The sequence below is a fragment of the Pistacia vera genome, unplaced genomic scaffold (genome assembly GCF_008641045.1).
Source record: "Pistacia vera cultivar Batoury unplaced genomic scaffold, PisVer_v2 Contig563, whole genome shotgun sequence".
Lineage (NCBI taxonomy): Eukaryota > Viridiplantae > Streptophyta > Magnoliopsida > Sapindales > Anacardiaceae > Pistacia > Pistacia vera.
The window spans coordinates 527,137-551,315 of NW_022196405.1; the positions used below are offsets into that span (position 1 = coordinate 527,137).

General features: G+C 35.8%; 2 protein-coding genes across 2 annotated transcripts; one reads left to right on the forward strand and one right to left on the reverse strand.

Moving 5' to 3' along the window:
* Positions 1-3,969: 3,969 nt before the first annotated feature.
* LOC116108410 (GDSL esterase/lipase At5g08460-like) lies at positions 3,970-7,583 on the reverse strand. The gene is made up of 6 exons (XM_031394663.1): positions 7,565-7,583; positions 7,339-7,503; positions 7,117-7,244; positions 6,703-6,945; positions 6,355-6,613; positions 3,970-4,190 (listed from the first exon to the last, which is right to left on the reverse strand). The coding sequence occupies exons 1-6, from the start codon at positions 7,581-7,583 to the stop codon at positions 3,970-3,972; spliced, it is 1,035 nt and encodes a 344-aa protein (XP_031250523.1).
* A 10,343-nt stretch (positions 7,584-17,926) lies between these two features.
* Positions 17,927-22,688, forward strand: LOC116108372 (PHD finger protein At1g33420). The gene is made up of 5 exons (XM_031394617.1): positions 17,927-18,535; positions 19,619-19,745; positions 20,155-20,370; positions 20,965-21,588; positions 21,810-22,688. The coding sequence occupies exons 1-5, from the start codon at positions 18,208-18,210 to the stop codon at positions 22,642-22,644; spliced, it is 2,130 nt and encodes a 709-aa protein (XP_031250477.1). The 5' UTR covers positions 17,927-18,207; the 3' UTR covers positions 22,645-22,688.
* Positions 22,689-24,179: the final 1,491 nt, after the last annotated feature.

A 24,179-nucleotide genomic window follows, 5' to 3' on the forward strand; every position in this document is an offset into this window, starting at 1 on the left:
AAGCTAAGTCAACAGAGAACCTACCCGAAGGGTGGCCTCTCCAAACATAATGATCAAGAACTCCTACCCACAGACGTAAAGTAATTGAGTCCCAAATCTACCGAAGCGGTGAAATACTTGATGGAAAACCCTAGGAGCCATCCACAATGATATTTGCACTTTTGTGTCCCAAGGTAAACCCGTGGTGGAAAGCGTCTGAAAAGAAAATAGGTCACACAAAGGCCCCTGCAGCAACCAATAATCCTGTCGAAGCGAGGTATCTCCTCCATCACCAATACGTGTAACAAAGAGTCCTCGGCACCAATTCTGGCTGGACAGAATCTTCGTCCAAGACCAAGAAGCCCTGGAAGTGACCCAGATACACCAGAAGGACCGAGTGAACCCAGGAGGACCAGATAGAGGAATGATTCGTAAGAAGCCTCCATACATGCTTAGAAATAGTAGCCCTATTCCAGTCCTGACTCCTCTTGATCCCTAAACCCCCCTCCTTTAGAGGGTAACAGAGAGAAGCCTACGTCGCCTTAGCCTCAGAATGAGACAATGATGTTCTCTTCCAAAGGAAAGCAGCCAGAATACTTTCAATCCTCCTCACAATGGCCTTTGGCAAAATAAACATGGAAGATCAATACTTGGATAGAGAAAAGGATCGACTTGATTAACTGAAGCCTACGTGTATAAGTCAAAGAAGCCAAGGTCCACAATCTGACCCGAGAAAGGATTTGCTCCAATAGAGGCCTACAATCAGAATGCCTTGGATATTTGTAAAACTGATTCACAATCACCTTAGATATGCACTTGTAAAACATATTACAACAACAAATCGGCCTAAAATCACCCTTGCATTCCCGATTCTCGGCCTTGGGAACCAAAGCAAGGTTGGTAGCATTTAGACATCTAGGCATATTATAAGTGGTAAAGAAATACTTCACTTCAGCTTGAAAGTTTGTACTAATAATATTCCAAGTCTTCTTTAAGAATAGAGAAGTATACCCATTAGGATCAGGAGCTTTATCACTAGAAATCGAGAATAAAGTATGCCTAATCTTATCATCAGAAATAGGGGCAACCAAAGAAGACACCAAATCCTTAGAAATGCGACCGAAATGATGCATTGTCAAGAGAAGGCTAAGAAGGGGCAGTAAACAAATCTTGGAAGCATCTCATAGCCAATTTTCCACCTTCCTGTCATTGATACTAAAACTCGTATCATCCACCAACCTGTGAATCCTATTTCTGGCCTACCGTTGAACTAACAACTTATGGAAAAAAATTTTGTTCTTATCTCCCAAAGCCAGTCACTAGATCCGAGACCTTTGCTTATAGAAAGCCTCCTCATCCTTGTAGAGTTGGAAGTACCTCTTGGCTAAGTTCCTTTGCACTCTAATACACTCGGTGGAAGTCGGGTTGGCATCCAGTTAGCCTGTGTCGAGGGCTCGTGGTTGTAACCCCTAGCACTTAAAGACTTGAGCTCCTTTCAAAAAAAAAAAAAAAAAAAAAACCCCAATTTTTGAGTTAACCAGTACATGGGGTTACCATCCAAATGCTCATCCCACACCTTCTGAACAATGTCCATAAAATCAACATGATTAACCCAAAAGTTCAAAAATTTGAAAGGGCCAGGAATCTTACCCTGCAAGGCCCCGAAACGAACCACCATAGCACTATGATCAGAGACATCTCGAGGCAAAAACTCAAAAACTGTGTTTGGCCAAACAATAAACCAAGAATTATTACCAAAAATCCAATCCAACTTCGGAAGGATGACCCCATCTATATGTTGTTCATTATGCCAAGTAAATCGAAGTCCAGTGTAGGGAAGCCCATTCAATTTACATCATGAATACACTGACCAAAACCATCCATATAGGCTGGTCAATCCGTGTTACCTCCCACCCTGTTTGAAGATCTCAAAATATCATTGAAATCCCCCAGAACAATCCATGGCATAGAAAAGAAAACTCGTGCCTCATCTCGAAGAAAATTCTAAAGCCAATAACGACTCCCGAGATCGTTATAACCATAGACAAAGGTTACCCCAAAAGCGAATCCATCCAAAATATGAGTAACCCGGCAATTGAGCTTCTGAGGAGAGACATGCAATCTACAAACACTATACAAACATGGATCCCGCCAAACTAAAATTTTGCAAGCAGCCGAATCTGAGGCATTCAACGAACCCAATAGATATAAACAAATTATGGGATTGATATATTCTGCCAATAGATCATCAAAGAGATATGTGAAGCTGATGAATCAACCACAATAGATGAAGCACAACGAATCAATCAGAATTAACGCAAGAGTGTTATCAACTTTCAGATTTTATGCTTATTTTATGGAAGGCACTTAGGAATTAAAATAAGCATGTTTAGTTTTATTAAAAGTGATTGTTATTTCTATTTAAATTAGTGTTATCTAAATTGACGACTGTTAGTGTTTATTTAACTGGTTATAATGGAGTGAGTTTGTCAGTTTATACGAAAGAAGAAAACTTGTGTCAAGTTTTCGTCCTCCCTCTTGTGTTTGGTTATTTGCTTGGTTTGATGTTATTATCTTATATTATTAAAATTTGATTTGATATTATTATGTTATACTTTTAATAATTTCTTTCAGAATTTAATTCCCACTTTAATTTCACCTAACACCACCTAAATATTAACATTAGAATAATACTATGAATACCGATAATTTACACCAAATTTTTATACTAATATACGTGACATCCAATCAGACGCGGTCACGTCAGAGACGACATATGTCTTCCATGAATGAACGGTTGTCCATCAAATATAGACAAACGTCCATGATTGTTGGATAGTCGTTCATTTTAAATAGACTCCCATCCATCAACCTCGTATATATGGACGGGAGTCCACCTCAAATGGATGCTCGTCCATAAATTTTTAAAAGTATAATAATGGACGCCCGTCCATATGATATGGACTAGCGTCCATTTAAAATGGACGGCCGTCCATTGAATATGAATGACTGTTCATGGGCAAATATAAATTTTTATTTACCTCGTACGGATACCAAGGGGCGTCCATTTTCATTAATAATAATAATAATAATAATAATAGGTTTTTATTGGTCTCTATATTGTCTCTAGTCAATAAAGAGTATTTCAAGATGAGCATTGAGCCATGGTAATAGTGTAATATAAAAATAGAAATTGCATTGTATTGAGCAAGAGGACAAATAAAATGGAATTATTAATTGGTATTGCATATACATTGGGTAATAGAAATTTTATTTATTGTATATGGACGACCTTCCATATAAGATAGATGCATGTCTATCAATTATCCAATGTATATGGACAATCGTCCATATAAGATGGACGGGCGTCCATTGTTTTGTTTTTAAAATTTTCTGGATGGGCGTCTATCTTATATGGACATCCGTCCATAGTAAATGGACACCTATCCATGTAATATGGACGGGAGTCCATTGATATTTTTGTGGACGCTCGTTCATTCATGATAAACGGGCATCTATCAAATATGAATAAGCATCCATAATTGTTGGACAACCATTCATTCACAGAAGACGTGTTTTGTCTTCAACGTGGACGCGTCTTACTAGATGTTACGTGCTTCGATAGAAAACTATCCGTAGCATTAGTCTTAACATTAATGGTGTGATTTAAACACTAATTTATGTAGGTGTTTTGACAAATAAAACTCTAATCTAATTGTAGTTGTTGTGTATTTTAGCCGACATAAACTATAAAAGAGGTCGATAATATTTACTTTTTCTTTAAATAGCATAAAGCCATAAATCTTGATTGGTAGGTTTTTTAATTTTATACAATACTAGAGATTTTTAAGATATGAATGAAGATATTTAAATTAAAAATATATAAGATAATAATTCTCATTAACCTGATGGTAATTCATACATACATGTGAATGTTAAGTCATATATATTATAATTATGACTTATTTAAGATTAATATATAAAAATAATTCAGACTTGAGCCATTTGTTTAACATTCATTGGGTAACAATCCGAAAGACCACCAGTGTAAGCCCTTTGAGCAACAATTTGATTAAAAGCTTGAGTTGGATGATAAGCATCCCAGAAGATGTATTGGTCTCTGTTGAAGCATGGCATTGCAAATGGTAGACATGTTATTTGCCCTCTATTTTTCCCAATTCCACAACATCCTTTATCTGTCTCGCTAAATCCTGCAGTAATTCAACAATTTTGCCATTGTTAGGACTACCAAACAAGTCTTTCTTATTTTCAATTGTGAAAAAATGAAAAGAAGTAGACATATGAAAAACCAAAAAACAAAAAATGATCTTATAAACTATTTGAAAGTATACCACCCTCAACGCTAATTCTACGTCGGAGAATAAAACTTCGCGACAACATCGAACTCTAACGTTTGACCCACATCATCAAAAGGTTTTCAGACCAAGCTTGTTTGAATTTGTCTTTACTGAGGCATGGCAACATGTCAGTTAGGGCTGTTCAACGAGTCGAGCCACTCGCGAGCCGACTCAGCTCGGCTCGAGTACGGCTTATTAACGACTCGCCTCGTCTAGAATTGAGCCGGCTCGGCTTGATTCGTGAGAGAGTATGAGCTGAGTTTAAGCCTGCCTCAACTCGGCTCGTTAGGCTCGCAAGCCAAGCTAGGCTCAAATTATTAGGGGCGTTTTAGGAGTTTTATTAAGTATAGGGGATTAAACCAAAATTTTAAAAACAAAAAGTTTACAAAAATGACAAAGAACACCCGATGTTAAAATATCTAAAAACGCGACTAAAATCCTTTCCCCTAAAACCAAACCAAACTATTTTAGGCAAGTTGTGGGCGTCAGATTTAGTGGAGAGTGCAGGGAAACAAGGAGAAAGAAGGAAAGAAATCAAAGTTGGTGGAGAGTGCAGGGGAAACAAGGATAAAGAATGAAAGAAAGAAAAAGAAAATAGGAGAAAAAGGAGAAAGGAGGAAAGAAAGAGAAAATTTGTATGCTTTTTATTGGCTTGCAAGGGAAACAGGGAGAAAGAAAGAAAGGGAAGAAAGGGAAAAAATAAGAAGAGAGAATGAGAGAGAGAGAAAAGAAAAAAGCAATCAATGTGACAGAGAGAGTAATAAATGAGTGAGTAAAAATTTGTGCCGAATTTAAAAAAAAAAATTATTTGCTTTTTATTGGTTCGTGAGCCGGCTCTAACTCGACTCGTTAAGCTAGCTCGCGAGCTAGGCTCAAATTTTTTTTTTTCTCTTTACAAGTCAAGTCGAGTCAAAAAATTAAAGGATCAGCTCGAATTCTTTTTATTTTTTATGAGCCTTAAACCAAAAACTCGGCTCGGCTCATTAACAGCCCTAGTGTCAGTGCATGTTTTGCATGTTTCAACACAATCCTTCGTAGAGGAAGCCTGAGTGGGAGATTCTATTCCAAGGAATATTCTGACGCACAAAAAACGTCGGAATTCAGTTCATCCATCACCGACATGGGCAATGTGTTGGCGAAGAGCATGCAATCTCTAAGCCCCCATGCAAAACACCTTAAGTAACATGGATGTAGTACTCAAGGGTGGTCCCCCTTGACTTTGCAAAATTTTCATCTAGTATCCGTCATTTTTCATGTGATATTTTGCAAGTACATGTGATATTCAAGTTAACCCTTTTAGATTTTAATTTTTCATAAAGCACATTCAATATGTTTCTTTGCATATTCAATGCTTATTTTGATATCTTATATTTAATTGCACAAAGAATAAAAAAGAGTAAAGTTTTTATTTCTTTGCATATGCCTTTGATAATAATTTGTATTGGATGTTTCTTTCTAAAATTTGCTTATTGAATTTGTCTACAACAAATAGTTTTGTGTCTCAATATTTTTTTACAAAAAAAAAATTAAGAAATAAAATCATGATAAAATGTTCAATGTCATGACGAAATATAAACATGAAGGTCATCATTAATATTATCACAAATTGATAACAATTCAATATTTTATATTTTATTCAATATTCAAGGGGTCAAAATATGATGATGAAGTTACAATAAAGGCTACAGTATTTTACAATGAAAATTATCTAAATGAAACTTCAAAATACTTATTCTTAGGATTTCTACTATGACTTAATGTGACTATAGTTGTTTTCATGTTGGATCTATAAATTATTTATTGGTGAATTTCCATCATGACTGTGTTTTATACTTGTCAAGCACAACGATTAAAAAATATAAATTATATGTTATACCTAATAATATTTAGAATATAAATTTGTTTACGATTATAATGTAATACTTTGAGTCCCTATATTAAGCTTCTGGCTACATCCCTGATAAGTAACATCATAATTAATTAATTAATATAGTTGAAGATGAGTAGAGTTTCTCACCATAATCATCAGGTCGATTGAGTATATCAGTAAAAACTCCATAAGTATTGCCATAGACAAAAGTTGATGGCTTGGTGTGATTGGCGTTGAGTTGATCAACAAGAGAGATGAGTTTCTTGTTAAATACTTCAACCATATCGTTAATAAAAGCTACACACTTCCCTGGTGGTGCAACTCCGGTGGCTATTTGATTTGGCAAGCAACCAAGGGGTCCAACAGCTGCCAATAAGAATTTTCTCAAACCTAGATTGTGTAGCACCTGAACAAGATTTAAAACACAAAACCGCAAATTTTAGGGTTTGGTTTATCAAAGAAAACAATAGTATGTTTGATATAAAAGACTCGTACCGTTATATGTATAGCGTAATGATTGATGAGAAGATCAGCATAGTCTTGAGAGTTGTAACGAGAGCTGTTGGGATATAAAGAGGGAATGAGATAATTATTTATATAGTCATTGCTGCCAAGATTCATCACAACCAATGATTTTCCCAAGAATTCTTCCAATTTTCTTTCATCCATTTTTCTCTTTAATTGGCTCAATGTACTTTTAAAATTCTCCACCTGTTGACTCAGGCTAAACCTATCTCCCTGTTACACATATAAGAAAATCATCTATTTCTATTATTGTTTTTACTTAAGCAAACAATATTTAAATCTAATCCTGATAGAAATAATATCAGAATGTTTTGACAAGAGATTTTACACACACACACACATATATGTATAAAATCTAATATATATTGTTAGATAAAAGCTTACTAGATTTCTTCCACTCTCATCAAGTATCCCAGCGGCCGCTGAAGCATAATTTACTCCCTTAAGAATGTCTCTTCCGAATGTGATAGTTGCTTCGAAAGGTGGAAGAAGAGGAAGACCAACCAAATCCCCTGCATGACCATAAAGGGTTTTACCATTTTGACTAATTAAAAAGAATATATAAAGGAGTTCAAGTAGTGAAATAAAAATAAAAATAAAAATTACCAAGAAAATCAATGATGGTTTTTCCATTAGAAAACCTGCCTGTAGGTCCTGCATAGAAATCAATCCCATATGGCATAAAATCTGATCTTGCAAAAGATCTCAAGTAGTTGTTGTTTCCACAGTCGACCAAAGAATCTCCAATCACAAACATGGCGGGAAATTCTTCTGCTTCCACCACACACAGATCAACATATGCTTATAATTAATAGAAATATTTTTCACCAACCCGAATTTGGTTTTTCCATGTTATAATTTATTTTTTCTTTTTCTGTTTCGTATTAGAAATGAAAGTGTGATTTGATTGTATAAAGAAGAATGCATGAGATAAGAAACGTCCTTTTGCTTTTAAAAAAATTAAAAACGGTCTTGAACTAGCAATGGCACTTCTTCAGTTTCTTGCTTTTTTAGCACAGCTTTGCTTTCTTTTCCGGCTTTACAACAATTTCCTCCTTCATATTCTAGAAAATAAAAAACATATCCGAAGGATTCAGATAGTGATCATAACACTCAAAAAATTGATTATTTTACCATAAACCTTTTGTCTAATTATATTTTCATTTGTCTTTATTTTTATTAAATAGTAATATTATCAACCAAATTTATGTAATTAATTATAATTAAAATAAATATATGAATATTTAGATTATTATTATTTTGTGCAGTAAACAAAAAAAACCTAAATTTAATTAAATTACGTACTTAAAATGAATAAATAAAATAGAAGAAGGAGTATAATGAAGATAAATGATACAAACTCTATTTAAAACAAGTTTCAGATTCCTTTCAATTTTTGTATAGTTAAAATAAAAATTGAAAGAATATATAATTAGAAAAAAAATGGTATTACAGTCTTTATTGATAAAATATGAGTTGTTTGGATGCATCTGTTAATATCGAAAAATCTTGGGGTGTGCTGTAATTTCTCAAACCTTGAGAGAAAATTGTTATGAGCCCTCCTTTTCCCAACCCTTTCCTTGTTTTGTTTTGCACCGAGTCATAAATAATGTTAATGTTTTGTCTTTTATTGTAGTTGTTAATGATTATGAGGTTTACATTTACAATAATGCTACATTTACAAAGTGCTACACCATTTTTTACTCCATTATGTGGCATATGCCACCTCAGCTGCCACATCATCAAGATACCACGTCACTTCCCTCAAACAATTAAAAAAAAAAAATCTGCAAAAAACCCAAATTTTCACCTAAAATTTCAAACACTAATTTCTCTAACAGTTTCATATCTCCAGAAACAAAGAAACCCAAAATTCTCCAAAAAATCCTGTCAACTTGTGAATCCAACTCAATCTCTGATCACACTTGTTACCACGGAATCCGGCGACCATCCAAAATCGATTTGGTGTTGGTTGTGTGCCTACTGCTGGGTGTGGATTTCGTGGCTGCTGCTTGGGGTGTGGTTGTTGTGGCTGCTGCTTGTGGTGTCAATTTCGTGGCTGTTCTTGGGTGTGGATTTCGTGGCTGCTGCTTGTGGTGTCAATTTCAGGGCTGCTGCTTGGGGTGGGTTGTATGGATGCTGTCCTTGATCCCATGGAGTAGTGGGTTGTTATTTTAATCCTTCCCCCATTTTAGGACCCAATAGGTATTTTGCTTGTATCATGCCGATTAAATATATATACATACTATTATTTTGCTTATATCATTTTTTGTTAAATATACACATACTTTTGGAATCTATGATTGTGTAATATTTGCAACATTCATGTAAGGGGGAGGATATATTAATTGCCTAATGTGATATATTTTCAGGCACAAATTTATCGTAGTTCGTTAGAAAGATGCAACTTAAGTTTTTACTTATTATGATTTAGCTTCTGTTGTCGGTTGTGATGAGTTGCTTGTTTGACATTTAGGAAGCTTTGGTTTGTGAATTGGAATAAATTTGAACATTTGTGGGGTTGGCACCAGTCTATTTCAAGTGATGGTCTACTGTCATTTTTTGTAATGAAATATTTTTTTTATATGTAGACTTGTTAAATAAGTAAACCCCACAACCAATCCTAGCCGGTTTACACATGGAGGAGTGCATCCAAGAAAAATTAGATAATTATTCCCCAGAAATCAATGTGATTGAGGTATTCTTGTAATTGTTATCTATTGTTTTAAGCTAATATGTATTAATTCCTTTAATGGTATTTTGCACCTTTTTTTTTTCTGTTGGGGGGTGGAATGTTATATACTAATTCTTTGCAATTATAATTTGTGTATTGTAGGTAATGATGCACAACAAATAGGGGATGAAGTAGTGCGGAAGATGAAGGCAAGCCTAAGCCTGGAATGTTTTTTGAATCATTTGATAAGTTTCTTCCAATACTACCGGAGCTATGGAATAAAATGGGGTTGAAGTTACAATAAGATCTTCAAGGAAAGAGATGATGGGGATTGGATTTATGCGAACGTTGCCTGTTGTTGCGGTGGAAAGCGAGATAGTAACTCCAAAAAATCTTTAAATTGCATCCGTTGACAAAAAGTGGTTGTAAGGCTCGTATTACTGCCTCTCGACGTTCAATGGTATGGGAATAGTGTCATCATCTATGAGCATAACCATGACCTCATAGTCCTAGCAAAACAAGATTTTCAAGAGCAATAATTTATACAACCACATGTGAAAAAAAGATTGAAGTGAATGATAAGCGGGGTTAGACCGAGTAAGAATTTCAATTCCTTTGTAGTTGAAGCTGGGGGTGTTGAAATTTGAGTTCTTACAAAAGGATTGTAGATTACATTGAAAAAGTTAGGAAGATCCGACTTGGTGATGGTGATGCTGTTGCGTTACAGAAATATTTTTTGAAAATGCAAAAAGATAATCCCAATTTCTTTACGTTATGGATTTAGATGATGATGGTCGATGCAAAATGTTCTATGGGTGGATGCAGAAGTAGAGCCGCATTTAGGGAATTCGGCGACGTTGTACATTCGCCACGACGTTTTAACCAACAAATATGATATGCCGTTTGCTGCGTTTGTCGGTGTTAACCATCATAGCCAATCCACATTATTAGGTTGTGGTTATCTCTCACGAGGACACAAAAACTTTTGTTTGGCTTTTTGAAATGTGGCTTGCTTGTATGGGAAATTCTACTCCTAAGGCAATAATCACGACCAGGACAGGGCTATGCAAAATGGTCGAGATTGTGTTTCCCGATACAAGACATAGATTGTGTTGTGTCATATTATGAAGAAGTTGCCGGAAAAGTTAAAGGTTAGGAATATGAACATATAAAGTTTACTTTGCAAAATGTTGTATATGATTCATTGACATGTGAGAGTTGAAGAATGGTGGAATTCATTCAAAAAATACAACCTGCACGACAATGATTGGTTTCTGGTTTGTTAGAAATGAAAATATCGTTGGGTGCCGGCATTTGTGAAAGGTACTTTCTGGGCGGATGTCACTACGCAACGTAGTGAAAGTATGCATGCCTTTTTTGATGGGTACGTAAATTCAAAAACGACATTAAAACAATTTGTAGACAATATGAGAATGCATTGCGTGATAAAGTTGAAAAAGAAAATGAGGCTGATTTCAAATCGATCAAATCATCGATCCCTTGTATAGCATTTTCCTATGGAGAAACAATTTCAAGAGGCATACACTACTGCAAATTCAAAGAGTTTCAAAAAGCTTGCAGGTAAGCTCCATTGTGGATATATTCTTTGAAGATATGGAGTCCAAACTGAATATGTTGTGAAGGAAGATGTAATGGTTGGAGAGACATACCGTCGGGTTTCGTTTGTGGTTTGGTCTGAGAACCGTTGTTCTGAGGTTCGTTGCAATTGTCGATTGTTTGAGTTTAAAGGGATTTTATGTCGACATGCAATTGCAGTGTTTAATACATAATGAAATTTCTCTTATCCCTGAACAGTACATTTTAAGGCGTTGGAGGAAATGTTATTCAGATGCCACACGAAAGTTAGGGTAAGTTATAATAGTTTGAGCACTAGTGTTGAAAGTGAACGATTTGACCAATTGTCTATCTATTTGGTGGGTGGCAACTTGGCATCAACCAGTGTTGATGATTGTAATATGTGATGACATGATAAGACATGAAGAAGAAATTATTGTTGAATGACAATGTTGGGGGATTGATAGAATGTTAACGTTGCATGTAAAAGAAAAATTCACTTTGATAGTGTTGATTGCACTTCTGTACAAGTTAGCAATAAATCATGACTCCACAGGCTGTTCTTTCTAAAGGTCGACCTCCATTCAAAAAAGCAATCGAAGGTCGAGCAAATTGTTCGGAAAGGAAGAAATTGCTTAACCAAGTAGTGTAACTCTTCATCATTAATGTCACAACTCTTTTACTAAATGTTTGAACATGTTTGTTATATTTAATTGTAGGGTGGGGTTCACAAGAATCAATGAAGCTGATGTAATGATATTAACTTCCACAATCATGATGCAGGAGTCTATGTTTTAGTCATTAAGAACTTTTATTTATAAGATGTTTTTGTTGTAACTAGACCTTGTTTTAAGGTAAAAATTAATGTTATTGTGTTTTCACTGATCAGGTTATAATGACATGTCCGTAAGTTTGAGGCCATCACTTGGAGATGCATCGCTGGAGATGCAGAGTAGCTATCGTTAGTAACAATGTGGAAAATTGCTTGCAAGCAATCACAATTTTTGACTGTATATAGGAACAATATATTATAGGATAAAAATCCTTTTTGATATGCAGCGGTTCTTTTTTGTAGCTGCTTCAGTGCATAGTTGTGTAGACTATTTTTTTGCCATCGCAAGGCTGCCCTTTTTGTGCTGCTGGTCTGCTTGTTTTAGGCTTTTGCGAGACTAGCTCGCTTAATAGGATTGTAATCCTTGTCTTTTTGCTGCCCGAGAGCGGTTTTGGGAGGGGACTTAGGGGTTAGTATGGTGGGTGAGGTCGCTGGGGCTTTGGGTGTGTGTTATGGGAGGTGTTCTGCTGTTTGGCCATTTGTTGTGGCTTTTCTGGTTGCTAGTCTGGTTGTTTGGGCAGGTGGAGTTTGGGTTGCGGGTGATTGGGTAGGAGGCTTTGGGTGATTTTATGGTTTTGTTGTGAGGCGGTGTTTCTTTTTGGCTATGGATGGTTTGCTGTCTTGGGTTTGGTGTGCGATATGTGTGTTGTGCAGTTGCTATTGTGGGGGTTTTGCTGCTGCTTATGGGGTGCTTTTGTTGCTGCACTGGGCTGTTGCTGCTGGGGCTTTTTTTTGCTACTACAGTTTGTGTTGTTGTTCCTGGGTTGATCTGCTGCGGTTGTTGGGCCTTTTTGCTGCTGCGTTTGTTGGAGCCTTTTTGCTACTGCTGGTGTTCTTTTTTCTGTTTTCGCTGTCATTGGTAGGGCTTTTTTGCTGCTGCTGGGGCTTTTGCTACTGCTCTTGGGTTGTTTTTCACTGCTGCTGCTGGGGCTTTTTGTTACTGCTGTTGTTGGTGTCTTTTAGCTGCTGTTGCGGTATACTGTTGGGACTTTTTTTTGCTGTTGTTAGGGCCTGTTAAGGGCTGTTGTGCTTAGGTCCCTGGCTGGTTTTTATTTTGCTCTTGGGGCTTGATTGGGTGTCTATAGTTTTGTGCATCCTGGTTTCCCTTGTCTCTGATTGTTTGTTTATCCCTCTCTTGTAAGTAGGGCATGCAACTTGTTTTTTTTTTTTTTTTTTTTTATCTTGTAGATATTCTTTAATCTTGTTATAAAATTATAAGTTACCTAAAAAAAAAGGTTATATATACTAATTGACCAAACTGTCTGTTTTTGGTCCTTTGGGAAGACAACATTGGTTTACATTACCATCCATTCATAATTGTGCATTTATACAGATAAAACGTGCGAATTATACATTATCATAAAGCCTCAATTTCGTTTATTACAAGCAATCTGGGAATAATTATACACTAATCATTAAAATTAGGGTAATCTCTCCTAAAGAGTGAAACTTGTGAAAAATACAAGGAATACAAGGGACCAACTGCACAAAAAGAAACAAAACCAAGCAAGGATATACAATCCTTATACACAAAAGCAACACAAACACAGACAACCAAACTGAAGACTCCAGCCAGAACCTGTAGAAAATGCAGCAATCACGCTGCAGCTCCATACAAACCACTGTCCAATCACTACTTCATTCTACACACACCACCCTGCACATACTGCCCAAGACTCTTGTAAACTGCAGAAACAAACTGCAACCTCTCACACCTGGTCATCTGCACAATGCAAAAACTACAACATGCCCAGGCTTCATTTCCAGCGCCTACCAATTTGCACCAGTTGCACAAAAAATGGACTGCTTAAAATGCAGTAACTAAAGCAACAATGCATACACTACATAGATTAAAACTATTTACTTTGGCAAAATTGATGAAAACATCCAATGACCATTCCCAACATCAGTATACCACAAAAATATCAGGCCATCATGGTTGTCTCTAACCTTCTTGTGGCTCCTCTTATGCTTCGTGGGCTACAAACAAGAAAAACTTATGAGAGAAAAACAAGAATTGATTTTTCATTAACCAAATAAAACTGATACGAGGTGAGGCCTTTATAAGACCAATTAACTCTCATTTACATTTTTATTCTAACTCCTCCTCAAACTAACATCTTCTAACTTTTCCAGTTTTCAGTAATGCAACATCTTAAAACAAAAAAATCTATTCTGCATTAGCTTAACTTCTTGCAGCAACATTCTCTGTATTAGCTAAATCTTCTCTCACAACATCCTTTAATAACCAAAAATGCTTCAGCAATCTCTGTCCAACCGAAGTTCAATATGACCATGGGTTCTCCAACCTTAGACCATGTATATGGAGCTCCAATCGTGTGAAGATGAATCAGGTTCAAAAATCACATTTGTTTGAAAGCACTGCAAGTGAGTTGAAGAGAATAATTAAAGTCCCATATACCACAACACAACTTCAAAATTGGATTTTCAGCACCAAAACGACCTTCAAACCACATTGCCATTCAGACTTGTTTGCAGAAAATATTTGTATATCATTTAAAAACCATAACACAAATCTAAATTAAATAAAGCAACATGCAACATACATGCAATGACCGAAACTTCATCCTATTAGCCACTATGAGCTAAATGAGAAGCAGGAGTAAAATAATCAAAACTACCGAAAACAACGACCAACAAAGCTTCCAGTATATCAAGCCAAACACTAACAATGAGAGTGCATTACACATGATTAATCATAACATGCATTTTTTTTAGGAGAAAATATAGAAAAGCAACTCAAATTACCATAAATGCTAAAAGTCCCTCTGGCTCTGAATTGAGAGTGTGATTTTGAAGCAGTGAGCTCTGATTTGCGACGGCAGCTTTTTCTGAAGACCTTCCCGTTTATACTTCTTTCACTCTCTTTATGGACTAGGCACCGTCTTATACTAATTCCAAGCACCAAGTTTTTGCTGCTTGAATCACAATAACAATTGATAATGAGGTTCCCCCAGTTGTAATGTTTTCCAAAGAAAGTTCATTACTATTTAAATAAATTTTGACTTCATATTTATTTCTTTTGTTTTGATTTTCTGGTCTGATCCATCTGTGAGCTCTTAATGCCATTTGACTGCTTCTGCTTGTTCCATATATAGCGCAGAAATTGGATGCGTCCATTACTAAGGATGAAGTATCTGGACAAGATTTTTCCTGGAGATGATTTTCAACAGAAAATAAACCAAAAACCAGCGTCATGCTACCAACTCTTATACGATCCACGAATCACAAGGTTCAGTAATATTGTTTTATGAAAAGTATTAAATTCGATAATGTTATGGAATGAGAATAAGCTATAAACATATTATACATTATTTCTAATATCAACTTTGACAGGCATGATCCACTAAATAAAAAAATAAAGAGAATAGAATCCTACCCATCTTTTACTTTCCATCTCTACCTGGTTAGAAATGGCGGTTGTGTATTGGATATCTTCGCTCCTTTGTTTGAGAATGTGACACAAAGTTTTGTCTTTGCTAGCTTACTCCTTTTGCCATCCAGATAAATCTCTACAAGTTACTCTGGCGAAATTGCGACGGTAGCAGCGACTCGCGAGGTTTTAGGTGGTGGGGGCTAAATGGATTTTGCAAAATGGGTTAGGATTATTGTTTGGTTTGCAAATTTAGGGCAGATGAATTTTGGGAGGAGATTTGAATTTGGGGAAAAAGGGGTTACTAAAATTTAAAAAAGAAATACATTTGGGAAAGTGAGGTGGCAACTTGCTGATGTGTCAAAGGAGGTGGCAACGCCATGTCAGCTGCCACGTCAGAGAATGGTGTAAAAACATGGTGCAAGGGTAACATTACTGTTTTTTAACCCCCTAGGTTTGTTAGTTTAACTAAATATCCCTCACAATAAAAATTTATAAATTGACAAAAACACCTCCACCCACCCACATATTGTCGACAATCGGTCACCACCATTAGGTGGTGGCCGGAATCTTCCGGAATGGCACATGACCAGTTAGATATGGCCGATTATACACCGATCTGGCCTTTTCTATCCAGATCCACCGTAAATTTGGTCGAAAACTGCTAGATCTACGACCAAACAACAGCTAAGATATCTAGCCGTTGTTGACGTCCAAATCTCTGACTGTTGTTTGGCCATCAGCAACGACCAAGTGGTTGATTGTCGTCAACAGACAATCTGGCCAGATCCATGGTGGGTCTGGCAGAAAACAGACACATCGACGCACGATCGACCAAATCCAGTCGGTCGTGTATCATTACGGCATTGGCCAGTGTCGGCGACTGGTAGCGACGGCAACTGCTAGTAGGTGATAGTGGCTTAGGTGAGTGGGGGTGTTTTTGTTAATTTTAAAACTTTTATTGAGAAAATAATTGTTAATGTTTTGAGTTGAATTGAATAGAATATGATTGAATTTTGAATATTAAAACAAATATACATTTTGATAGGATTGAATAGGATAATAGGGGGGTGTTTGTCTAAGCTTATAAGCTGATCAAACTTGCTTATAAGCCCTAAAATTAAGCTGACCTGTTTGTTTATAATTTTTTTGAGCTTATAAGTTGAGCTTATAAACCAAAAAAAATAAGTTGGGGGGGAGGTACTTTTTTTTTTTTTGCTTATAAGCACTCTGCTTATAAGCTAGTTTGATCAAGTATATTACCACATTATCCTTGTTTAATTTTAAAATTTCATAGTATACCTTTGTTTAATGTAGTACTTTTTTTAGTCATTTTATAATAAAATGTACTTATAAGCCACATTTTACCAAATACGTCAACTACTTAACAATCACTTATAAGTACTTTAACCAAACACGTAATTGCTTAAAATTTCAAATGCTTATAAGCTAATTTTAGCTTATAAGTACTTGTTGCTTATAATCTAATTTTCATAAGTTCAGACAAACACCCCCTAGGATAGGATAGTGAAAAAATAGGGAAACAAACGCAAGAAAAACTTAGCATCCTTTTCAAAAAGATAGAGCACTAACTCAAATTACACCCGATACAAACTCAAANATATTAACTGAAGATAAAAAATGCAGACTATATACAAAACAAGGATTGAGAAAAATATAACAGGAATAGTGAAAATATAAATGTAAGGGTTATTTTGTAAATAGACGAGGTTTATTTAGAAATTATTTATGAGGTTAATTTAGAAGTGAGATTTATAAAGATAAATGATGGGGGCATATAGTATGCACTTAAAAATATATAAAAAATAGAGATATTTTTGAGGGTTAAATAGGTCTACTCCTAATATTTTTCATCTAAACCTAGCTACTTGTGAAAATCTGAATCTATTATTTATTTTTATTCATTAAACCAATTTATTTATATTAATTTTTCATCAATTAAGCAACAAAATATGTGTCCAATAATTGTACCATAATTATAAACTCAAACTCGAACATAAAACATGTGGTTAATAAAAATAATATAGAATGGTTAGGCTATTGTTAATGTTAAAATAAATTAAGTCAACATAAACTATGTTTTTTCAAAAATAAATCATACTATCTAAAAGATCCCAATATTTGGTATATTAAAAAGTTTTAACAAATTGATAAAACAAATTATACCAATGCGCGCGCACACACACACATGTGCCTGTGTGTGGCATAGTTTAACATAATCTATCTAAATCAATGAATGAGAGAAAATATTTTAATGTAGGTGCATCAATCAAAGATACAGATTATTTTATTTTTTGTCACTTAACTTGGATTTAAAACCACTTTTCTCACATCATCATACAGAACATAAAAATTTATCAAATTCTCACCTAAAATTGAATTTGGCAAAAACTAATCAAAATCCTCTTCTCTTCACAGGGTTGTTAAAGCATTGGGTAAATAGTAAAGTTGGGAGGCATAATAGTTTCGTATAAGTACAAGTAATTATATTCATTTATAAAAGTAAATATTCCTATTTCTATTTTGCTTTCCTTCTCGAATAAGTTTTCTGAAATTTGTGTCCTTTCTTCAAGGACGACAGTAAAAACCTTCTCTTTTCCTCCGGGTTGTTTTGGTAATTACGAAAGTAATTTAAGAAGGCCTAGTAATTCACTCAACACAACACGCTTAACGATTTAGTATTGGTTTTCGATAAAAACAACCCCCAAACCGACTTAACTTTTGTGTCGGATTCTTAAAACCAAGAAAAATAAAAAAGCTTCTCTTAAATAACCAATCAATCCATCAATCAAAACAATACAACTCATCTCATCTCATCCAACAGACAAATCATAAAACCCTACACCACAATTAAACGTTCCTTTCATTTTCCCTCTCAAAACTCTTCACTCTTTTAACTCAACGCTCTCCCCCTTCCCCTCCTATCTCTAATCTATAACCTCAGATCCGACTTCACTCTCACGCGCTGCCCCCACCGTCATGGTTGTTAACGGCAGGCCTCTTAAGCGAATGAAGAGAAGAGTCACAGCAGATCTTCACGACTTCCTTACCTTTCCTTCTATTGACGGATCTGGATCTGGTCCGACCGAGCCTTTTAGAGTTAGCGTACGGACCTTCTTGTCTCACCACGCGCTCTTACCGCCGCCGTCCTCACTCTTCCCTCACCTGCTCACGTGGCAGATCCAGTTCCGTGTCGGTGATTTCACGGACGGTACGGAGTTGTCTCCGGTTACGGTTTGTTTGGACGTTGTTGAAGAGGACGTGGCCAGATCCAGATCCGTTTACTGCGATCAGTGCCGAGTCGTTGGTGAGTTGACTCGTTCCGAGTCGTTTTGTTGTAGACCGATTCTTTCTCTTGCTATTTTTAGTGTTATTCCTTTTTTTTTGGTTTTTATTTCTCTACGCTTTTCTAGGACGCTCTCTGGCTTTTTCTTTTATCTTCCCGGTAGCCGGTTGCTATGGCGGGAAATCGGAGATTCTTTTTCTTTTTAGAAAGTATCTCGAAATATCACGCTGTCATCTCGTGAGATGAATTAATGGTGGATATTTAAGTCTTAACCGATAAGTGACAACATAAGACATGAAAAAGTCAAAACAGTCTTTTAATAATGGATAATTGAATTGGACGTCTTAGTTTAAATGATTATAATTTATCGTGAGATGATAAGGTATCAGATAGAAGAGTGGGTGGGGTCCATATGGAAAGTGGTATTTTTAGTTTAGCTGACTTTGGTTTTGTTGTTTTGGACACGTGGCAGTTGCCAAGTGATACAGGCTGATGTTGATGGGACACCCTGCTTTCGCTATTGCGTGACAGCTTTTATTGACCGGGCGCACATTTTATCCTTTACCTAAATTACCCTGGCGTAATTAATTATGATTCTTCGACCTTGCCTGTTAGCTTTTCCTACACTATTATCATACACTACCGATGGCATGCGTGTAAATTAAAACAACAACGAGACTGCTTTTGCTGATTATTGGATAATTTTAATTATTAAAATGAAACATGTTTTCATGTCTTTACTCTTTACGTCTTATCCTTCAACTCTTTGAATATTAATTTAATTTCGTATTTCTTCATTAATTGTGTGGTAGTTCTAGTTCACCTGAGTCCCCTGACTTTATTCCTTGGCTTTATTAATTATTTTATTTAATAATATATTAATAGTAATCCCTTGTGCCCCCAAGTTCAATTCACTCAATTTTTATTTTTTTTATTGTGAGTTATTGAAAATTCAACGCTTGATGATGACCAATGGGCCAATTTGATTTTTGAGATGGGCCCGTGTACCATTGAGGTTACCTATGATCCAACCTATGTAAAATTCAGTTTTCATAAAAATAAATTTCAATGACTGATGGTTCTCATTGGTTTTATTTATTCAAGGTTGGAGTGGAAATCCAGTGTGCAGCAAGCGATACCATTTCATTGTGAAGGCTGATGGCAATTCCATTGGTGGGTATAACAAACCATGTACATGCTGTGGAGATGTCTTGCATTTGTCCGAATCCAGGTGAGTTATTTCGATTTTTGTTTTTCAACGAACTCTTGATTCTGTTCATTTCACCATTCTATTATTTGCATATGCTGCAGTGTTTAGGAGGCGGCTTTGTTGATTGGTTCTTATGTTAGTTATAATTTTAACTTCTGTAATGCGTATATTTTGTCAATTGCTGCTGTCTTACTTAAGTATGAATTTATCACTGCTATGTCCGCATAGTATTTGGTATTTCATCTTTTAGAGAACATTTTTGAGAATTTCCATCTGCTTTCAAAGTTTTTGAAATCACTAGATTTGGATACGTGGGTGTGTTCGAAGAAGTTAATGCTAACGAGAAATTCATCGTTATTTGTTGCCTTTTTGTCTTCTTTAACCAATTGCAATTTCATGAACTCACTATTTGTAGTATTTGATGCATCAGGTGCAAGTCATGCAACCATGTGACAACGACAGATGATGTTGAAGACTGGGTGTACCACCAGTTAGAAGACACTACTCATCTTTTACACGGTGTAGTTCATTCTAATGGTTATGGCCACCTTTTGAGGGTCAATGGCAGAGAAGGGGGATCCAGGGTACTTTCCGGTTGTCATATCATGGACTTCTGGGATCGCTTATGTAAAGCTCTTGGTGTCAGGTTAGGACTCCTGATAAGTATTATTTACAGCTTCCTGCTTGTATACCAGTGAAAGCAATCTTGTTATTTCAAAGGGTCTAACTCTGAGAATTACTGTTTACTTGTATGCAAGGCTGTGGTGTTTTCAATGTCATTGCGTGAAGGTTTTTTCCCTTTTATTCTGTATAAGAATTGTTGTTTGGCTATGGTTTGAAGATGGTTCAAATCTATAAGAATAGTGAATCAGTGTGGATCAGGGTAATCATGTGAACTATTGGCTGCTAATATTGTTATACTTGCATTGGAACTTGTAGTTGAATGAAATTCTTCGTTATGACTGGATATTATGCCTTCTACTGGGCTTTTCTACTGGGCTTTCAACCTGATTAATTTGTTGTAGATTTATATTAATTGCATGCTATGGTAATTATGTTGTGCCTTATGCTTCTTGGAAATAAGGGATTTTAATTTCTATGTTTTGTCTAAATCCAATTGCACTGCGTATCTTTTCTCTCCTTGGTTTTATGTTCGCTAGAGTACATTCTGCATGTTAACATCAATGCTGTTAATCTCATTTTTTATCTAAATATTGCATCTTTTTCTTCACATGAACAGAAAGGTCAGTGTGATGGATGTGTCGAAAAAGTATGGAATGGAGTACCGGCTACTTCATGCCATCACCAGAGGACATCCATGGTATGGTGACTGGGGTTATGAATTTGGTGCTGGTAGTTTCGCTCTCACACGTGATGCCTATAAATCAGCTGTTGAAGCCCTTTCTACCATACTGTTATCGATCTTTCTATCTCAAGGACGAAAACCTCGTACTCATTTGCAAGACAGAATTTTGTTTTACCAGTCAATATCTGAGTGTGAGCTTGTGAATATAAGAGATCTCTTTTGTTTCTTGGTGAGGCTGATTCATGATGACCACAAGTCTTCACCAAGCACAAAGGTTGATGAGGCCGCCTGCAAGAAACCTCGTCAATGTGCATCAGAGGTGGTGCAATCTTGGACCAAGGGTGAAATAGAGCGTGTGGATGAAGCCATGTTTAGAGTTTTGCGAGCAGTGTCTGGATCCAATTGGGTAAGTTGGCGAACTCTTAGGGGTGCAGTATGTAAAGTGGCTAAGTCAGAGCTTCTTGATCACTGTCTCAAAGAACTTGGGGGGAAATTAGCGGCTGATGGGATGGTGGTTGTAGCTAGGTGCAATCCTGATTCAGGGGCATTTGAGTACAGGTTAGTGCTTGCTTATTGATGTTAGCTAGTATTTTGGTTATGATATGACATTGGACCTTACCATTGGTGCATTTTGATGTCATTTTTTAAAGCACTTGTGTCTAGAATTTTATTTTGACTTTCACCAAGTCCTGGACACCTTGACCCAATTGTTCAATCCTTTATGCTTTGGGTATATTCAATGTGCAATAAGATCTAATTTGTTGTTTTGCCTGTGACAGGCTTGAGCAGGCAAATGACTCCTTCAATGGCATCACCTCTCGTATTGATTCTTCCATAATTAAACGTCCTTCTCAAGAAATTCTCATGCGGGACCTAAAATTCTTTTTTGAATCTCTTCTGCACCCACAAACCATGGTTAATTATGGACCTGAGGCAATGAGAGACCTGGCAATCAGCTCGGCTGACAAACTTCTTGACTGCAAGCAATTCATGAAAGACTACTATCCTGAAGTGATATCTTCAATTAAGGAAGTATCTGAGATATGCCTCTCATGTGAGCTGGAAGTCATGGATTTATCTGAAGAAAATGCCCTTGATCCACCCTCTGAGCTAATTGTCTTACCTGTAAATGCTACTGTTTCTGACCTCAAAGTTGAAGCGACAAGGGCTTTTCAAGAAGTATATTTGGTATTTAGAAGATTTCAGGCTGAAGAGCTACTTGGCTATAGTGGTGTAGACGATTCCACCCAGGTCAAACTCTTACTAGGGTCTAGTGAATCAGTTTGTGTCCGAGGAAGATGCCTTGGAAAAAATGGGCTTGGTAAATATAGGATGGAGAGAGGGATTGAGAGATGGACTGTAGATTGTATCTGTGGAGCCAAGGATGACGACGGTGAAAGAATGTTGGCTTGTGATGTATGTGGCGTGTGGCAGCACACGAGATGTTCTGGCATTCACGACTCTGATGCAGTGCCAGCGAGGTTCGTTTGTTACAGATGCAGAGGCACTGACCAGATGATCAAAATCAGTAATGGGCAGTGCAAAGATGAGAAGACTTGCATGAATAGTGATGGCAACTTTGGGAAGAGCATGGCAACCCCTGATGTTCACTGAGAAGAATTTAACTGCTGTAAATGTTTTTATTTTGTTGTTTAGCGGAGGTTGATTGAAGAATGTGTACATAAGAAGCACAAGGCCTAACAATTTGCATCAGGGTAGTTGTTCCTGTACGTTATGAATCTGTATATAATCTTAACTGAAGTCTAATTTACTTGGTCCGACCCAGGAATGGAAGGAGACATGAAAGAAATCTAAAAAGAAAAAAAAACAAACTTGTGGAAGAATGAAGACTATCGTGTTCTACTTTTGTGTTTTTAAGTAAACTTTTATTTAATCATATGAAAGAAATAACAATTTTATGGGTTGATCTTTTATATACCTTCAAGGTGCTCTCCTCATCTATTATCCAAAATTAAAATAAAAAACTTTATAAGAACAAAGACTGAGCTTTTTATTTCAAAAGTACTAGAGGAATATATAATCTTGAGACAAAAACGAGAAAGAATGCAATACATAAAGCCTTTTTATCAAAAACTTAAACTCTGCGTGTCGTAGGCCGTTAGTTCTCTAGAAGGTCTTGGAGTATTTATATTTATAATAGTAATATTACACATACATCATTTTTATATAACATTATGTGATAAATTATGATTGGTTAATTTAAAGTTAAAATTAAACTTTCACCCAATCATATCTTGTCACATAATGTTGTATTAGAAATATTGTATGGAAATGATGTATGTGTAGTATTATTCTATTTATAAATAGAGAACTCCGCTAAATCTCTTTTTAAGCCTCAATTTAAACAAAAAATAGTTTTTATAAATCTTACCTGATTATTCCAAAAATACCCTTTTTAAAATTTCTAATTTTACTTAATATTCTGAAAATTAAAATAGATAACTCATAAGAGAAATCAGTCAAATCTAATGAAGCTTTATAATAACAAGCGATACAATCAATGAAAGGGTATTAAGACAAACAACCAGAGTTGATAATGTGTTAAAAGAGCAACTAGAGGAGTGAGTATTTGCATTAATACTGAAAGCTAATTAATGGAAGCAAAATTTCTCCTACCCCCATAATCTGTTGTTGTAAGTTAGACAATTTATTGTACCAAGTGTCATTACCTTATTGGGTTAATATTGAGATTTGGGCCTCGTGCTTTTGATGACCCGTGATCTATTACCCATGTGCTCAACTTTCGACTCTATATTTACGCTGGGTTAAACTCGTTTGACCAATCTTAAGAGTGGTGTTATTTACTTCCTTATATTTTATAATCAAATCATTTGCATAACACAACTCCATGTTGCAAAATCATGACATTAAGTAATTTGTTCAACTTCTTTTTTGTTTGATATGGTGGATAAACTTCTAAATCACATTTTTGTTTGAGTAAAACTTTCCTTCATTTTTTTTTTTTTTTTTTTTTTTTAAAGAGAGTAAACAAGTAAGAAAAAGAAAAGAAATATAATGTATAATTACAATAAAAATTACATTACAATGAAATCTCATTATTTATTTTGTTGCTATTTGAGATTAGAGATAAGAAAAGATAGGTTGGGAAGATTAGAAGGTAGAAAGAA

Excerpts from the sequence above, each read along its gene's own strand:
- LOC116108410 (XM_031394663.1), bottom strand. Across the intron at positions 7,245-7,338 it reads AACCATCATTGATTTTCTTG|GGGATTTGGTTGGTCTTCCT; the intron begins GTAATTTTTATT and ends ATGGTCATGCAG. Across the intron at positions 4,191-6,354 it reads CAATCGACCTGATGATTATG|GATTTAGCGAGACAGATAAA; the intron begins GTGAGAAACTCT and ends GAATTACTGCAG.
- LOC116108372 (XM_031394617.1), top strand. The coding sequence starts at position 18,208 with ATGGTTGTTAACGGCAGGCCTCTTAAGCGAATGAAGAGAAGAGTCACA. Across the intron at positions 19,746-20,154 it reads TTGCATTTGTCCGAATCCAG|GTGCAAGTCATGCAACCATG; the intron begins GTGAGTTATTTC and ends TTGATGCATCAG. Across the intron at positions 20,371-20,964 it reads TGTAAAGCTCTTGGTGTCAG|AAAGGTCAGTGTGATGGATG; the intron begins GTTAGGACTCCT and ends TCACATGAACAG.